Source organism: Podarcis pityusensis (assembly GCF_964106645.2).
Source record: "Podarcis pityusensis genome assembly, chromosome: 6".
Classification (NCBI taxonomy): domain Eukaryota; kingdom Metazoa; phylum Chordata; class Lepidosauria; order Squamata; family Lacertidae; genus Podarcis; species Podarcis pityusensis.
Window position 1 is genome coordinate 60,630,788 of NC_138030.1, and position 15,266 is coordinate 60,646,053.

At 39.3% G+C, this 15,266-nt stretch overlaps 1 protein-coding gene across 10 annotated transcripts in view; it reads left to right on the forward strand.

Annotated features, from left to right (window-relative positions):
• The window catches only part of NFIA (nuclear factor I A), a 413,608-nt gene that overhangs the window by 289,194 nt on the left and 109,148 nt on the right, over positions 1-15,266 (forward strand). For all 10 annotated transcript variants that reach the window (XM_081011813.1, XM_081011818.1, XM_081011811.1 and 7 more), the window contains exon 3: positions 2,228-2,293. In XM_081011813.1, coding sequence (XP_080867939.1) covers positions 2,228-2,293 — 66 coding nt within the window. The remainder of the gene's footprint in view (positions 1-2,227; positions 2,294-15,266) is intronic.

Below are 15,266 nucleotides of genomic sequence, written 5' to 3' on the forward strand. Positions count from 1 at the left end.
ATTTACTCAGATGTAGGTCGCATGTGGGTTATTCCTAAGTAGGGGTGCATAGGATTACAGAATTAGAATTTTAACATGCAAGCCATTTCATCTTAAATGACAGTATAATACTACTATCTCACAACACTGAAATTTGGCACAGTGCTAGATGGTTTGTTTATTTTTTAAATCATTTTCGTTTCCTTTAGAAAAATCAAGGAAAATGTATTTGTTAATATTTGGCAATAAAGACACTAGTTCTGAAATCCACTATGTCACTAACAGTTTGGTTGAACTGAACACACATTGAAAAAATTCATTTGAATGAAACTTATTTTAGATGTTTAGATGTACAATTGTAAATATACACATTGTTTCGTGTACTTTAATTAGCTATAGTTCCTTAGTTGATATGGGCTTGTCTATTTTACTCTACAGTGGTACCTTGGGTTACAGACACTTCAGGTTACAGACGCTTCAGGTTATAGACTCCGCTAACCCAGAAATAGTACCTCGGGCTGAGAACTTTGCTTCAGGATGAGAACAGAAATCGGGCAGCAGGAGCGGGAGGCCCCATTAGCTAAAATGGTACCTCAGGTTAAGAACAGTTTCAGGTTAAGAATGGACCTCCAGAATGAATTAAGTTCTTAACCCAAGGTACCATTGTATAACAAATGCATATTGACAGGAGGTGCGGGGGGAATCCATATGGAGTATCAAAAGTTTCTTTATGGTAGTCTGATAATTAAAATATTCATTAGCTTAAAAGCTAGCACGCTTTTCAAAAAGTAATACGTTATCATAGTTTGACCCAAAGTCATCAGCAGTACTTCTTCTTTCGTGCTGTTAATACCTCAAGGGCGGTGTTATCACTTCATAGCAATAGAAGTAAGATTTTCAATTTAATCACAGTATGGTGTTATGACCTTTTGATCTTGTGTGGAGTTCTCTCTAAAATGTGGTCAAATTTCAGACTTTTTCACTGCACCTTGAAAATTCAAGGTGAAGTCAACTCAAGGGTTGCCACAAGCATAAGCTTCTCTCTATCAATGCCAATTAGACAGAAGGGGGATCTGTAACAAAATGCTGGTTTCAGCCAGCCATGCTTTCTTCCATGATATTATACGTTGCAGGGGGCTGAAGCAGGGCATTTCATTCCTTCTGCAGGCTCACACATACAATTTCCTGGTTTTCTCTTCCAGCTGACACTCAGCAGTCATGACTACTGAGCACTGAGCATGCTCAGATGACATTGGTCCATTTCTTTTTCGTGGGATTGCCCACTTCAGATATTTTCAATGTCCCTTGTACTTCTGGAAACCTCAAGGTTTCCCAGAGCATGGCTGATAATTCCTTCTTGTTTCTCATTGGCTCTTCTTTGGCACCAAGGTCCTGTTTTGGTACCAGCATCTATCACCATTCACCACTTGAGTTCACAACTTAAAGAGAGCAATAGATGGCTTTTCTGAGCATTTTTGGCTAACTCTCAGAAAGGCACAGGTATGGGAAGCTCTTCCACCAGCCGTCTCCTCCCCCCCCCCCCCCCAGTTTTCATCCTCCCCAGCTTCACACACTATCTGGGTTAAGAGAAGAAAGGAAAATAGCAGGTGTGATCCCCAGCTCTTCCGAAGTTTCGAGGTCTGCCAACCCTGGGAATTGCAGCTCTGGGAACCTGGGTCATTGGCATCAAGAACCAGAGAGGTTTCTAGGGTTTAGGAACAGGTTTCTCAGGCTGGAAAAGAATGATAACTTTCAATCCCCATAGCTCTTTATTCAGGCTGAAATTTATTCAGAAGCTTCTGTGAATTAAAGCAGCTGATTAAGCCTGCACTTTCATACAAAGGTAGTTAATAATACAAACATGAAAAGGTTAATGTCTCAACAGCAAGTTGTTAGGCTATTGAAAAATAATGACATTGCAGTATTAGGGAATCTCACATGCTCCAAACCCACACTGGATTACAAAACCAAATTATTTGCCTGACGGCATGGTTTTTCAAAGTTTTCTATAATTACGAATTTTGGTTTCAGATTTTGTAGAATCTATTCTACAACAAAGTTTGATTAATGGAAAACTATGTAATGTAATCTGATTACTCCATTAAAGTTCAGTGAAAATATAATACTGTATATTCTATCAGATGGAAATATAGCGAGATTGCAATATATATCATCTAAAGTCTGGAACTTGGAAATCTTATTTCCACAACCGATTACTATAATTTTTGGCCATTTTTATGTTTTTTAGATTCAAGTCAGTCTGAAAGTCCAAGCCAGCCAAGTGAAGCTGATATCAAGGACCAGCCAGAAAATGGTAAGTATGTACCTGTTGCTGCCTTAGATTCTTTGAGTCCATATCTGTTTGGGTTTTCCCCAGGCAAAATTAGACTTGTACTGTCTCTTAGCAGCAAGTGCCTTACCTGAGCTGTGTGGAGTTGGTTGTGATTAGCAAGGTCAGCAGAGCCCAACAATCCCCACCTACTGATCACACACACACCCTTCACTGCTAGTTACCACCCTCCCTCTTCTCCAATATAAGAGTATTTTTTTTCTTGAGGAAGGGGATCAGCTGGCTGGGACATGCAAGAACTGAATGGGACCTGCAAGAACTGTACTGTTCGAGTGCTGAAGATGAACACACACAAAAGCCACTGACTTAAGCACTTGAGCAGCTCAGTTGATTTGGGGGGAAGTCAGGTGGGTGATGACACTTTGTTACTTTCCTCGCTGAGACTTAAGCATGTGCCATTTTGAACATAGCCTTTCCCAGTCAGCAGATTTGCTTTAGATCTTCATTAAGAACAGGTTCAGCATTCCTCGTAATGTATGGAATATTGTGGGTGAGTAGCTTCTGCAACACAAATCAGTAAGATGCAAACTGCACCAGCTATTCCTTGAATGTGCCAAGGAGAGTAAAAGCAGCAGCAAAACACACGCGATATTTGAAGAGCTGGGTGCCATTTCAAGTCGAAGAGGATTGAATCCCAGGAAGTCCTTGTGCAAGCGGAATGAATCCCACTAGTGCATTGGAAACCCCCTCCCTCTTCTCCCAGTATGTGTCCCCCTCCCAAACCCCTCCTAAATCTGTTCTGAAGAACATATTGGGAAGCAAGGGGAAGGAATGGAATGTTCCACTGCACAAGTGGAAATTGTTTTTCCCATGCAAGGACTCAGACACAACGCAGGAGCTCGAGTCCTTTAAAAAAAAAAAAAAGCAAAAAGAAGTTGTTTGAAATCCTGATTTCCTATTACTTCTTTTAGATTAAAAAGCATAAACAAACAAAAGTAGAAGACAGCAATGAAAATGTATCAGGAGACATTCTTCAACCTGTGTTCAGCCTTGATAGATCTGTGTCATCCTGCTTCCTGGGCCCCTCTCTTTTCAGAACTCTTTTTCCTCCATGGTGAATTCATGCCATTGCATGCTTTTGTCTAAACATTTTGTTAACATTGTCTTTTTAAAAAAAGAATAAGATAAACTTGACGATTCATAATTTCCCCCCATCAAACTACATCAAATTTATTAGAATGTGTATGGGGACATGGTATGCCTTTCAAACTTCAGCATTTTGAAAAGAAGTCAAGCCCTCTTGAAGGAGGAGGGAGATGGTATTTATAGAACTGTGCAAAGATTAGTGCTGGGAGAGTGAAATAGAACATGACAGGAGTTCAAGTCCAGCAAAGCTCTTACTCATCATGCATAACTGTCATTTGACAGACAGAAATTGATAGTACAAGTTTTAACCGTAAATTTAAAAGTTGGGGTTTTCTTCCAAGGAATTGGCTGCTTTTATATGTAAATGCAAACAGGACAGTATACATTAGTGCAGCTGTGCGCCAATGTTTCTGAATTCAATGTTACTGAATTAATTGCTCATTAAATAAATGTAGAGATTTTAGATTCCCCCCCCCCAAAAAAGTTACTTAGCATCTAAATTGATACTAATTGTAATTCCAGTGCTTTCTTTGTGCTTTGAGTTGCAATACCTTAACTGTACCTCAGTAAAGGAAAGGCACCTTGTTCTTCCTAACAGTAAAAAGTGCTAAATAATGGCATGCAGCTACTCACGGAACTACCGTAGTTTGTTAACCCTTGTGATAATAGTATTGAATTTATAAAGGTGGCCTAAGAATTCATCCACCCACTTATTTATTTATTTATTTAGATAGGGATGTGCATGCATGAGATTTAAGCAGGTTTAAATCAGTAAGAGGGCACTTCAAACTTTCCCATTAGAAGCAATGGGACTTTAAATGTGTTAAACTTTGGCTGAATGGTGGTCCAAAAAAACCTATTGAACATCAAAGACATTATGGCTGTAGATACTTATGTGATCATGGCAAACAAAGATACTAGAAGACCATCCTGCCTTTCCTAAGAAAGTCAGGATGCAGACCATACGACTGATGGAACCCAGCAGGATAGGCAAATACTTTTCAAGGTAATGTCCTAATTTTATGCCTGAGAAAGGTGTGCTGAAACAGAGAGCTTCATCCTTTCCCCTCATACTATTTCCCCTCTAAAAACCACTCTGAAGCTGCTCTTCATTGGGAGATACATTGGAGGGACTGGCTTTGCAGCAGAAAAATAGACCAAGCAGAAAGTGTTAAATAGCTCCTTCCCACCCTCAACTTCCATTCCTGCTTTGCATTCTGAAGAGAGAGAGAGAGAGAGAGAGAGAGAGAGAGAGAGTTACATGCAGTTGTGTATCATGTATAAATTGGCCCTAACCTTACAATAATGTCATTGCTATGCATGACTGTCTTTCCTAAGGCTGCCCCTTCATTGTAGAAGATAGATCAATATCTCAAAGAGACTTTGATGAAATCAGAGAATGACTCTCCTGGCATTTGCATGTTGAACCCAGTCTCATACTGCATTGCCATAATTCAATTGAATGCATGTTGAAATGATAAGTAATGCAGTTAAAAAGTGGTTCGTGTCATCTTGCTAACATTCATACAGAACCTCATCTTTATACCCATGCTTCTGAATACGGTTCAGGAGAAGGTTTTGCTCAAAGCTGCCATATTTATCATAATATGGAAGCAAACTGTTTGGCTTATAATATCATTTAAATTGCAGTTCGAGGACTACAAGTTCTGGAGTAGCTATTCCTTTGAGATAAATTAGTAGAAGGAAACAGTTAATAACAAGTAAAGTAGGTAGAAAGGGTGCCCAGTCACATGACTGAGAAATAGAGCTGAATTATGGATATAGAAATTTATTCATTACAAATGTAAAAGGAAACCGTGGTTTCCCATTGTAAGACTTCCACTATAAGCCTTGTGGTTGTTCGCTCCTCCTTTCCTCTTGGCCTTCATGCATGAGGAGTGGAGATTAAAAACTTTGACTCTTGGTTTTGAATAAATCAATTTCCTGCTCATACGATTCATCTCTAACATAACCAATAGTTGGCTATCTGTTCACCTTTCTTGTGGTTTCAAGTGGCTTCTCACTGATAAAGTACCAAAACTGAATTGATAAGATAAATGTACTAGGTGAAGATCAGTTCCAACATGAACCATAAAACCATCTCTGTGCAAAGAGTATGTTCTCCATAGATTTGCACCCTTACTGATTCGTGTCTGGTACAGAGGTCACTGGCGCCCACCAATGCACTATGCCACAATCTGCTTACCATGGCAGCACTGTGCCCAAGAACAGCAAGCACTCTTTACTTCATGCATGATCCAGCCATAATAAAGTGTTTTCCTTCCTTTATTCCTTCTGATCCCAAATTCTGAAGTTGTTAATCCTATTTCTAGAACTTTGAGGGACAGGGAAGGTGACTACATAGAAAACTGTTGGAAAAACTACTAAGCAACCTTTCCCCTGCTCTAGAAGTACTTTTGTATATTGGCTATTTGTGAAAATTACCATACAGTGGTACCTCAGTTTACGAACTTAATCCATTCCGGAAGTCCGTTCTTAAACCGAAACTGTTCTTTAAACCGAGGCACGCTTTCCCATATGAGGCCTCTTGCCACCGGTGCCCTTCCACTGTTTGGATTCTGTTCTTAGACCAAGGTGAAGTTCTCAAAAACGTCCGGTTTTGCGGAGTTCTTAAACCGAATCGTTCATAAACAGAACTGTTCTTAAACCGAGGTACCACTGTACTGTATATTTTTTAAAATGCATATAGCTTGGATATGCTACTGCATATTTAGTGTGTTTTCGTATTAAAGTCAAAAGTATGCAATTATTTGCAAAGGTCTTTTATGTTATAGTCAGTCTTTTACAGTTACTCCCCCTGATCATAAATCTTGTGCAGGTTTACTGGTAACATAACTCCCATTGACTTCAGCAAGACTTTCCCTGACATAAGTGTGCACAGGATTCCAGCCATAGTCTGGCTGTTGGCATCACTGCCATGCTGCTGTAGAGCTCCTGTGGAAGTTGGCTGTCAATCCAACATCATATCGGGGAGTCACTCAAGGTCAGTTCTCAAGACAATGTTCAGGCCAAACATGAAGGCTGCCTCACCAGTGACCTACAGGTTGCAAGAGCTGCAAATTGACAGAGCACTTTGGATGTCACAGCTGTTAACCATTAACCTCCGCAAGAAACACATTCTGATAAAAAAGAAATCATCCAAGCAAATACTGACACAAAGTACTGATAGCATGAGGCAAATGTTTGTGGCCTGACCACATGGTGCCTGAAGGACATGACACACTCATTGCACTTTGAAGTTAGCAGTCTCTGCGAAGGAATAGGCAATGTAGCAAAAATAAGTATCTGGTTTCTCAAGACAGGAGAGGACACACACACACATGAATATATATGTAGTCACAATCCAAGAATCACTTATTACATGTCCAGTGGGACACCTCCATGCTGTTTCACATTCAGTTTGCTTCTCAACTTATTCAAAGAGCAGGTTTTGTTCAAAACCGACTGGGGTCAAGGTATTTAGAACCTTATAACCTGTCCATCAATTAAGATAATCTTCTCTAAGTGTGGCTCCTCCTTGGAAATTAGGTGAGTGACTACCAGAGAACGTGCTTTTTCTCGAGTGCCAAACAAACTCTGGAACTTTCCTCCTAGGCATGGCTGATGGTTGCTTCATTGCACTGAGAGACGTGTGCTCAGTTTTCATGTTCTTTTAGAGATGACCTTTTAATTGGTTTAGTTTCTATTTTTATCTTGCTGAATGTTTATTGTGTTTATCTATTGTAGGCTTTATTGGTGTTTTAATCCAATTTATTATTTATTATGTTTCTGATATGGATTTGGTTTGCAGGCACTTATCAAAAGACACGGTATAAATCTTTGTAAGTGAATAAATGATGGAAGGAAGGAGAGTTTGAGAACAATCCTGTACCCACACAGGAAGATAGCTGGGTGTTAGGGCCATTCCAGAAGTGGGTACCTGCAAGGGAAAATGCTGTAGGCAGGTAATAAAAAAGATTTAATCAGAAAAATTGTACAGTGGTACCTCTGATTACAAACTAAATTCGTTCTGGAGGTCCGTTCTTAACCTGAAACTGTTCTTAACTAGAAGCATGCTTTCGCTAATGGGGCCTCTTGCTGCTGCTGCTGCTGCTGCTGCGCTGCCAGCACACGATTTCCATTCTCATCCTGGGGCAAAGTTCTCAACTCAAGGTAACTCTTCCAGGTTAGCAGAGTTTGTAACCTGAAGCATTTGTAATCTGAGGCGTTTGTAACTCGAGGTACCACTGTACTTGTTCAGCAAGAATTCCAAGGAGGACAATGTAGAGAAACATAAGCTATTGTTTGTTTGTTTGTTTTTGTTTTTTACTGTGACTGTAGTTCAAAATGGTTGTGCAGATATGAAACTGAGTTCTAAATCTTTCATCATATGTAATATGATTCTACAGCAGTAGACTCCCAAAACAGTTAGCCCAAAAAGTTTCTTACTTAAAAATGTCTCAAGCTGTGCTACAAATTAGTGTATCTTTTGCTATCAACCCAGTAACCCTTGTCCTCAATTTGCATACCATAGCTTCTTTTTTAACTCCCTCGTTTAACAGGTCCAATGAAAGACCTGTTACTTGCAGTGAAATACAATAATTAGCCACTTATTTCCTGTTTCATGTATTAATTGAAAGGGCTTGCACTGTAAATATAGAACCTGTAGATAAAAGTGCACTCTAAAAATCAGTCAGTTAATAGAAGTATTCATTACTTGGTCATAATTAAGGAAGAGTTCTGAGACAGAGGTATGTGTAAAAGTTTTATAGGTTTCTTCCTTCCTCATCCATTTTTATACTTCCTCTTATAAAAAGCTTATCCATTGACTTTAGAAGTGCTGAGAGGTTATTGTCTCGTGAGCAGGCCTGTCATCTTGTGAGGAATTTTACATTAGCAGTTATAGACTCTTCCTCTTATACCTCTGCACATGAAGAGCCAAAATGAGGGGAAAGAGAAAGAAGGAAGAGAATTTCTGTTTTGACTTAGAGAGGATTTAAAGCTTGCTCACATTCAGCTTCAGCAGTCACAGGGAAAGCCTAACAGATGCCACTTCATCCTGTGTCAAGTGGCTGTGTTAGGGCTTCGCCAGTTCTCTACAAGTCGCCTAAAAATGTGAGCTAGTAGTGTCATGCCGAAAGCGAGGCCAGGCTATGTCAGAGTATATACTGGACTTCTTCATGTTAAATGTCTGCAAACTAGGTACTAAAACAACCCTAAAAGGGAACTGAAATCTGGTTTTAGTGAACGAGAGCACAGTTTGGGGTTATGGTGAGGGTAGCAGTAAATGGAACTGTTTTGCTCAAATGTCTCATCCGTCTCATCTGAATGATGCCAAGTGATTTATCAAATGATTCTTGAGCAAGTTCTTACAATCACCTCCAGGCAGTTTACTCAGGAGTCTTAGAAGTAGATGGGAAGCACAACTCTAAGCTACTGTGTCTGTTTCTCGGAAAGTACCAAAAAAGCAAGATTGGGAGATTGAATTCACAAAGGAAGGTTTCTCCTGTGATTTGTTAGAATAAACCTTGGAGTCATTTATAATAAAGAGGTAGCGATTCTAGCTACAGATCTCCCTTTTCGTTCCTTTTTAATGCTTTTAACACAGTTTAATCTGTAACTAACTTTATTTTCGGTTGTTGATCTTACTGTTGCACCAATGAATTGTTTCCCTGCTACTTAATAATGCAGTTCTGCACAGGAAATCCTTCCTGCTCCTGATTTGTTTCATTTGTGTGTGTTTTGCACTGTGGGAAGCAGTACTGGTAGAGAAAATGGAGCACTGTAATGTGCGGCTATAAGAAAGAGCCCTGCTTGATTGGTTTATTTATTTAAAACAATTATAGTCTGCCGTTCTCAATAAAAGTCTCTCTTAAGACAGCTTACATGATAAAATTTCAAAACTACAACAACAATGCAAAAGTATAAAATGCAGAATATACCGATAGTGCTTAATGAAGCAGAAATAGTAAAACACCAAGTAAAGTCAAAATATAAAAACACAATTCACCCAATATGAATCAGGGGAAAGATTAATCTAGTCCAGTGTCCTGTTTATCTCAGTAGCAAAACAAATGCATTTTTTTTATACTCTCAAAGTTTAATTCTTATAGTTAGCAGGTCCTTATTGCAACTAGACCATTTTCGAATGGAACATTGGTTTTATTCACTCCATCCCACCTCTATATCAAGCTTAGCAGTTGTCACTTACTTTAAATATGTGGTTCTCAGTGGTTGAAGGCAGGAGGACTTTGTAGAAAACTATGAAATAAGTTTCTGACAGTACCTAGGTTTCTCATTTGTGATCTGGAAAACTTACTGGGCAAACTTATGAATCAAGCCATCTAGAAATGATCACAATATAGTTTATTATTTATTTGTATACCACTGCGTCATAAAGATATATCACAGTGGTTTACAACAATATAAAACATAAAACCAAACAATAAAATCATAAAAAGTTTTTTAAAATTAAAAAAAAATAAACATCAATAGACCATTGTGGGGGATGTAATCTTAACTGCCTGTGAAGGGCTAGCAGAACAGAAAAGTTTTCCGCAGTTGATTAAAAGTCGGCAGAGAAGACACCCACCATAGGGCTCCTGAATACTAGTACAGCCAGTTTCCCCTTCAAATCTCAGCAGACATCAAAATTCAAAAGATCGTGGATTTTGCCTCAAAAATCTGAAAGCAGCAGCAGAACAGGAATTTCAGAAAATACTTATAGACCACTGCTGCAAACTCCATGTGGGTCCACCTTCCAGCATATTTCAGGATGCTGTTTATGGCATATGAAGTGCCATATGAAAGTAAACCAGTGTTTCCAATTTTATGTTCCATCACAATCCATAAAAACCACATCAAGTGAAAATGCCCTCTTACAAATATTATGTAAGGACTGCAAATATGCACAAAGAGGCCTTATTGTCTGCTTCTCAAATGATCTCTACCAAGAAACAGCCAGAATCTAACTTTGGAAATTGGAACTTAAGTACTCATTTATTTATTTCAGTTGACTTTTTGTAACCTAAGGCAAGGTAGTAGAAGGGTTACATCACATTTTGTGTTTTATACGTTTTAACTTTTCTTTTATCCATCCCAAGTCTTTGAGGTGGGTCACACAATAAATCAAATCAGCAAATAATGAGCTGGCTTCAAAGGTTCCCTCCTGGCAGTGGTAGGGTTTTTTTCTCTGACGTAGTGAGTCAAAGTTAGGGAACCTTTTGGACACAACCCAGCTTGTTTAAAATTCATCCTTCCACGAATAGAAGAAAATGTTTCATTGGAATTGGCTCTCGGTAGATTATTTTCTTCAAGGCAGCAGCTGGTTATCACTGCTCTATTTCCACTCCCCCCTTTTCCCTTCCTTTCAAATTGTAGCTTTCTTGACCCATTTTCATTAAAGAAAAACTAGGGGAAACCTGGTCCTGAGAGCAGGAGGGCAGCATCTCCTTCATGCTGACTGATGAATCTGCCAGTGGGAGTATGAACGATCTAGGAGTAGAAATATAGAGCATGCCCTGAACCACATAAATGTAAATTGTTGTTATTAGTGCTATTCTGCCAACCATAAACTGTTCCCGTGAGACTCGGAAGATGCAGCATCATGCCGAAAGAAATCCTTGCTGTGAATGGGCAAAAGCAGCAGCGCGCTATTCTCTCCTGGGTAATGAATTTACCTAGCTGACAGATCATTAGCCCTTTCCGTGTCTGAACAGGATGATGGACAGGAACACAAGGGTAGCCTGGCAGTACAGTACATGACTTTTACAACCTTTTATGTCTTAGGTTAAAACTGTGTGCCAGGAATAAAGGTAAGCATTCAAATTAGCACGATGAACACAAGCAAGCCGTAATAGGAAAGGTTCCCCCTTCTTTTCCTCCTTTGTGAGGAGAACTCGTGCTCAACAAGGTGTGGGCATTGCGAAGCAATAATAAACACCAACACTGGCTTTTTAAGACCTCCCTCCTTTAAACACTGCCTTTGGGCTAAACATGGGGTGCCATTTAGAGAGGGCAGACTGAGTTGTCATTCCTTCCTCTCTCATCCCAGTCCATGTGTAGATATTTTCAGAAGGGCGTATAAACAGGGTGGCTAACCTGCAGCCTCTGGGTTGCAGCTGCCCCAAGAGATTTTTGAAGCTCTCCTGGGTCTTTTCTTTAATGTTTAAAAATTTGTTTAAAAAACAAATTAAGGCTTCTTTAAATGTATTTTTCCTGGCTCTGTGGGTCCCTTGCTATGATACCATTATTCCAAAATGCTTGAACTAGTTGTATTATTATCTGAACTTGTGAGCTCTGTCAGGGATGGGGCAACCTGTGACCCTGCAAACATTGTTGGACTTCAACTCCCATCAGCCCCAGCCAGAGAGGATGGGAATTGTAGTTTTTTAACCATATCTAGAGGACCTTAGGCTAGCCACCCCTGAATTGGGCCCAAGTGAAATGTTCTTTTCACTTTCTTCAAACTATGACAGATTGAATCAGAGAACCATCTTCCTTAATGAAGTATTCCTGCCAGAAAGACTAGCATTTTGGAACAGCTCAGCCCTAGGAAATGATACAATATAGCTTGCTGATAGATGTCAAATAGGGCTGTAATTAGGTGCCCAATTTTCAGCACAAGATACAGTGGTAACTCGGGTTACAGACACTTCAGGTTACAGACTCTGCTAACCCAGAAGTAGTACTTTGGGTTAAGAACTTTGCTTCAGGATGAGAACAGAAATCGCGCGGCAGCAGCAGCGGGAGGCCCCATTAGCTAAAGTGGTGCTTCAGGTTAAGAACAGTTTCAGGTTAATAACGGACCTCCGAAACGAATTAAGTATGTAACCAGAGGTACCACTGTATTGGGACAAAGTAGGTGCTTTGGAATATTTGATTGAGTACTTGATTGTTTGCATTTATACCACATCTGTCTTCCAAGGAGCTTAAAGCAGCGTGTCCACCCATTTTAATCCTGACAACAACCCTATGAAGTAGGGATTTGAGCCCATGCCTCTCCTCTCCTAGTTTGACACTCTGAATCACTATAGCACACTGACTTTCTTAATTCTTATGTAATTCTGTTAATTTAATTCACATAAGGATTTGTCTGAAATAGACCATTTGGAGGCTGCATCTCATTGGCTTCCTACAAGTTGCAAGTAGGTGTTCATGAACAGATTAGATTAAAAGGGTACCTGTGTAGCTCATCACAGCCCCTGGGGCTGGGTTGCCTAGCATTTCTTGTCATGTGTGAAATATTTATCAATCTAACATGTTTTTAATACCTTATTTTCCTTCACCCAGTGGAAGAGGCCCTGATGCTGAGAAGACATGACATTTTAAAGTGTAGACCCAACAAATACAACCATGCACAGAGTTCTCATCTTTTAATACTCATGGGGCACTTTTTAAAAACAACAGGATACCACTCACTATCGACATCCTGTTTGGTGTTGTCCAAAATACAAAAGTTCATTTCTATTCCACCCCCTTAAAAAAAACAAAAACCACCCTAGTGTCAATATTTAAACAAAATGAAAACTGGTCTTTCAGTTCCTGGCATGGGGCTTTCTGTACAGCATGCATGTCACAAATCATGTCACTTTTCAGTAACTAGGCTGCTGCCAGTGGGAGGCTCAGAAACGCTCGTGTTAATCAAAAATTTTAATTTCAAATCAAATTGACAGTTTACACATGGTGAGGAATGCTGCTCACCATGTGGTATCTCTTCTGTCCCTTCAAGAGTATGCCACACTGGGCAAAATGGGTGCCACTTGCTGTTAAGGACGTTGACTGCAGCGCTTGCAAATTTATAGGTCTCTGTGTATTGGGTATGGGGAGCAGCTGATCTAAGGAAGCCCCTTAGAGAATATGAAACAGAAGGGGTTTCAGTAAGACTGGCATTGGTAAGCTGCTCTTGGCACAAGCCGCTGCAGAAATGACAGGTATTCAATAAACATCACTCTGGCTAAGGGAAAGATTTAAAGGAGGGAGGGGCTGGGCAGCAATAAACAAGGCGCTGAAACAAATGTGATTATTTCAGCTCTTGATTGGTTTGAATATGTAAATAGTGCAAAAAATTAAAATGACTTTAAATTTATGTTTCTTTGAGCAAAATAAGGAATGAGCGAGCCACCCATTCCTTCTTGCAGTTTTACTTCTTTATTTAGAAGTAACAGTTACACATACTGAGTAAGCTAACAAAATTTAGCTTAATGAGAGTTGTTCTAGTTACATTATCTATCCAACACGCACACACAGAGCTTTGCAATTGGGAACTTTCTGGACATAACACTGCTGCTGATTAAGATCAGTCCAAAAATTCACATTTGTCAAAATCTGAATGAACTATTAGTAAACAGGGAACATTGAAGCAGATTAATGTTTGCAATATCTAGCCAAGTTAAAAACATATGAGCACTCTTATTAAGCCATTGAAACATATTTGCAGGTCCAGTTTGCTTTGGTTGTTTTTAAACATATATATATATATATATATATATATATATATACACATACACACTTTAGTGTTTCAAAAACAAGCCTGAGAAAGCTTTAAGTTGAGATGTCCCTGGAGAAAATCAGAAACTTTCACTTCCATTTTCGATTAACCAAAGTTTAGTATTGAAATTTTGGTGTTATGACCAAACCCTACACTGTGGTTAAGCTTAACTATGGTTTATTGAAACAAGCAACTTTCATAAGCCAAGGTAAACCATAATTAAGAATCATCACAGTTTATTCAGCTTCAGATATAACACTAAATTGTGATTAGTTAAAAATGGAAATGAACATCTGAAGAAGAAGAGGTGAGCGGAGCAGCACATGACTCCTCGGCTGGTACACGCTCATTCACATAACAGTAGTTCAGCTTTGTATCCAAATGAGACCAAAGTGTGGAAAGGCCCTAAGCCTATATCCAGCATCCTGTGGAATCAGTTCCATTACTGAGGAGTCAGTATTGTCTGCACTCCTAATGTTAACTTACTGTTCATTTATTTATTGACTTGATCACTGAGCTCTAAACCTGAATTTTAAGTCACTACAGCAATTCCAGAGATTACAGTTACGTTGTTTGTTGCGATCAGTAAAAGAAATTATGGCAGTAGTGATAGGAAAATATTATTTTCTAAAGGTGGCTTTTCTTTTTATTACAGTCTTTTCAGAGGCCATACATGTTCCAAAATGATTAACTTTCTATAGATTCCATCTCGTTTGCTTTGAAAGGGTTTTGAGGAATGTGTGGTAAACTAATCTACAAAATGAATATGTCTATTTATAATTATGTTTCCCCTTTTAACATTTCCTTTTTGCATTGGAAATATGAAAAAGCTATAAAAAATGCGAAGACATCTGTTGTTTTCAGAGATGTGGTTGTCCAAACAGTATCTATGCTGTTGATTTTTCTAACGAAAAGGTTATTAATTTTTATTTCACAAAAATATTGGTTGACTTTTAACATAGCATTAGCTTACTTAACTTTCATGTCATTATTTTAACATTTTAAGGCTCCAACTTTAATCATATACCTTGATATTAGATAGATTGAACAAAAAAAGAAACCCTGACTTATAGTGTGGGCATGTACATTGACTAGTGCTATGTGCCAGATTCAGCCAAAGTCCAAACGAATTGGGAGGTCCAGGTTTCAGCCATGTTGGGATCACCTTTGGGTGGGTCAGGCCACCAGCAGTGATCCAAGGCTGTCAGAAGTATTGCTCACAACTCAGAATGTAGCAAATCCTTACCCTGTTGTGGGAGACCAGAGCTCAGTAGTAGACTGTGTCTCTGCATTAAGACGGTCTCCTCCTCCTCCTCCTCCTCCTCCCCCTCCTCCTCCTCCTCCTCCTCCTCTTCTTCTTCT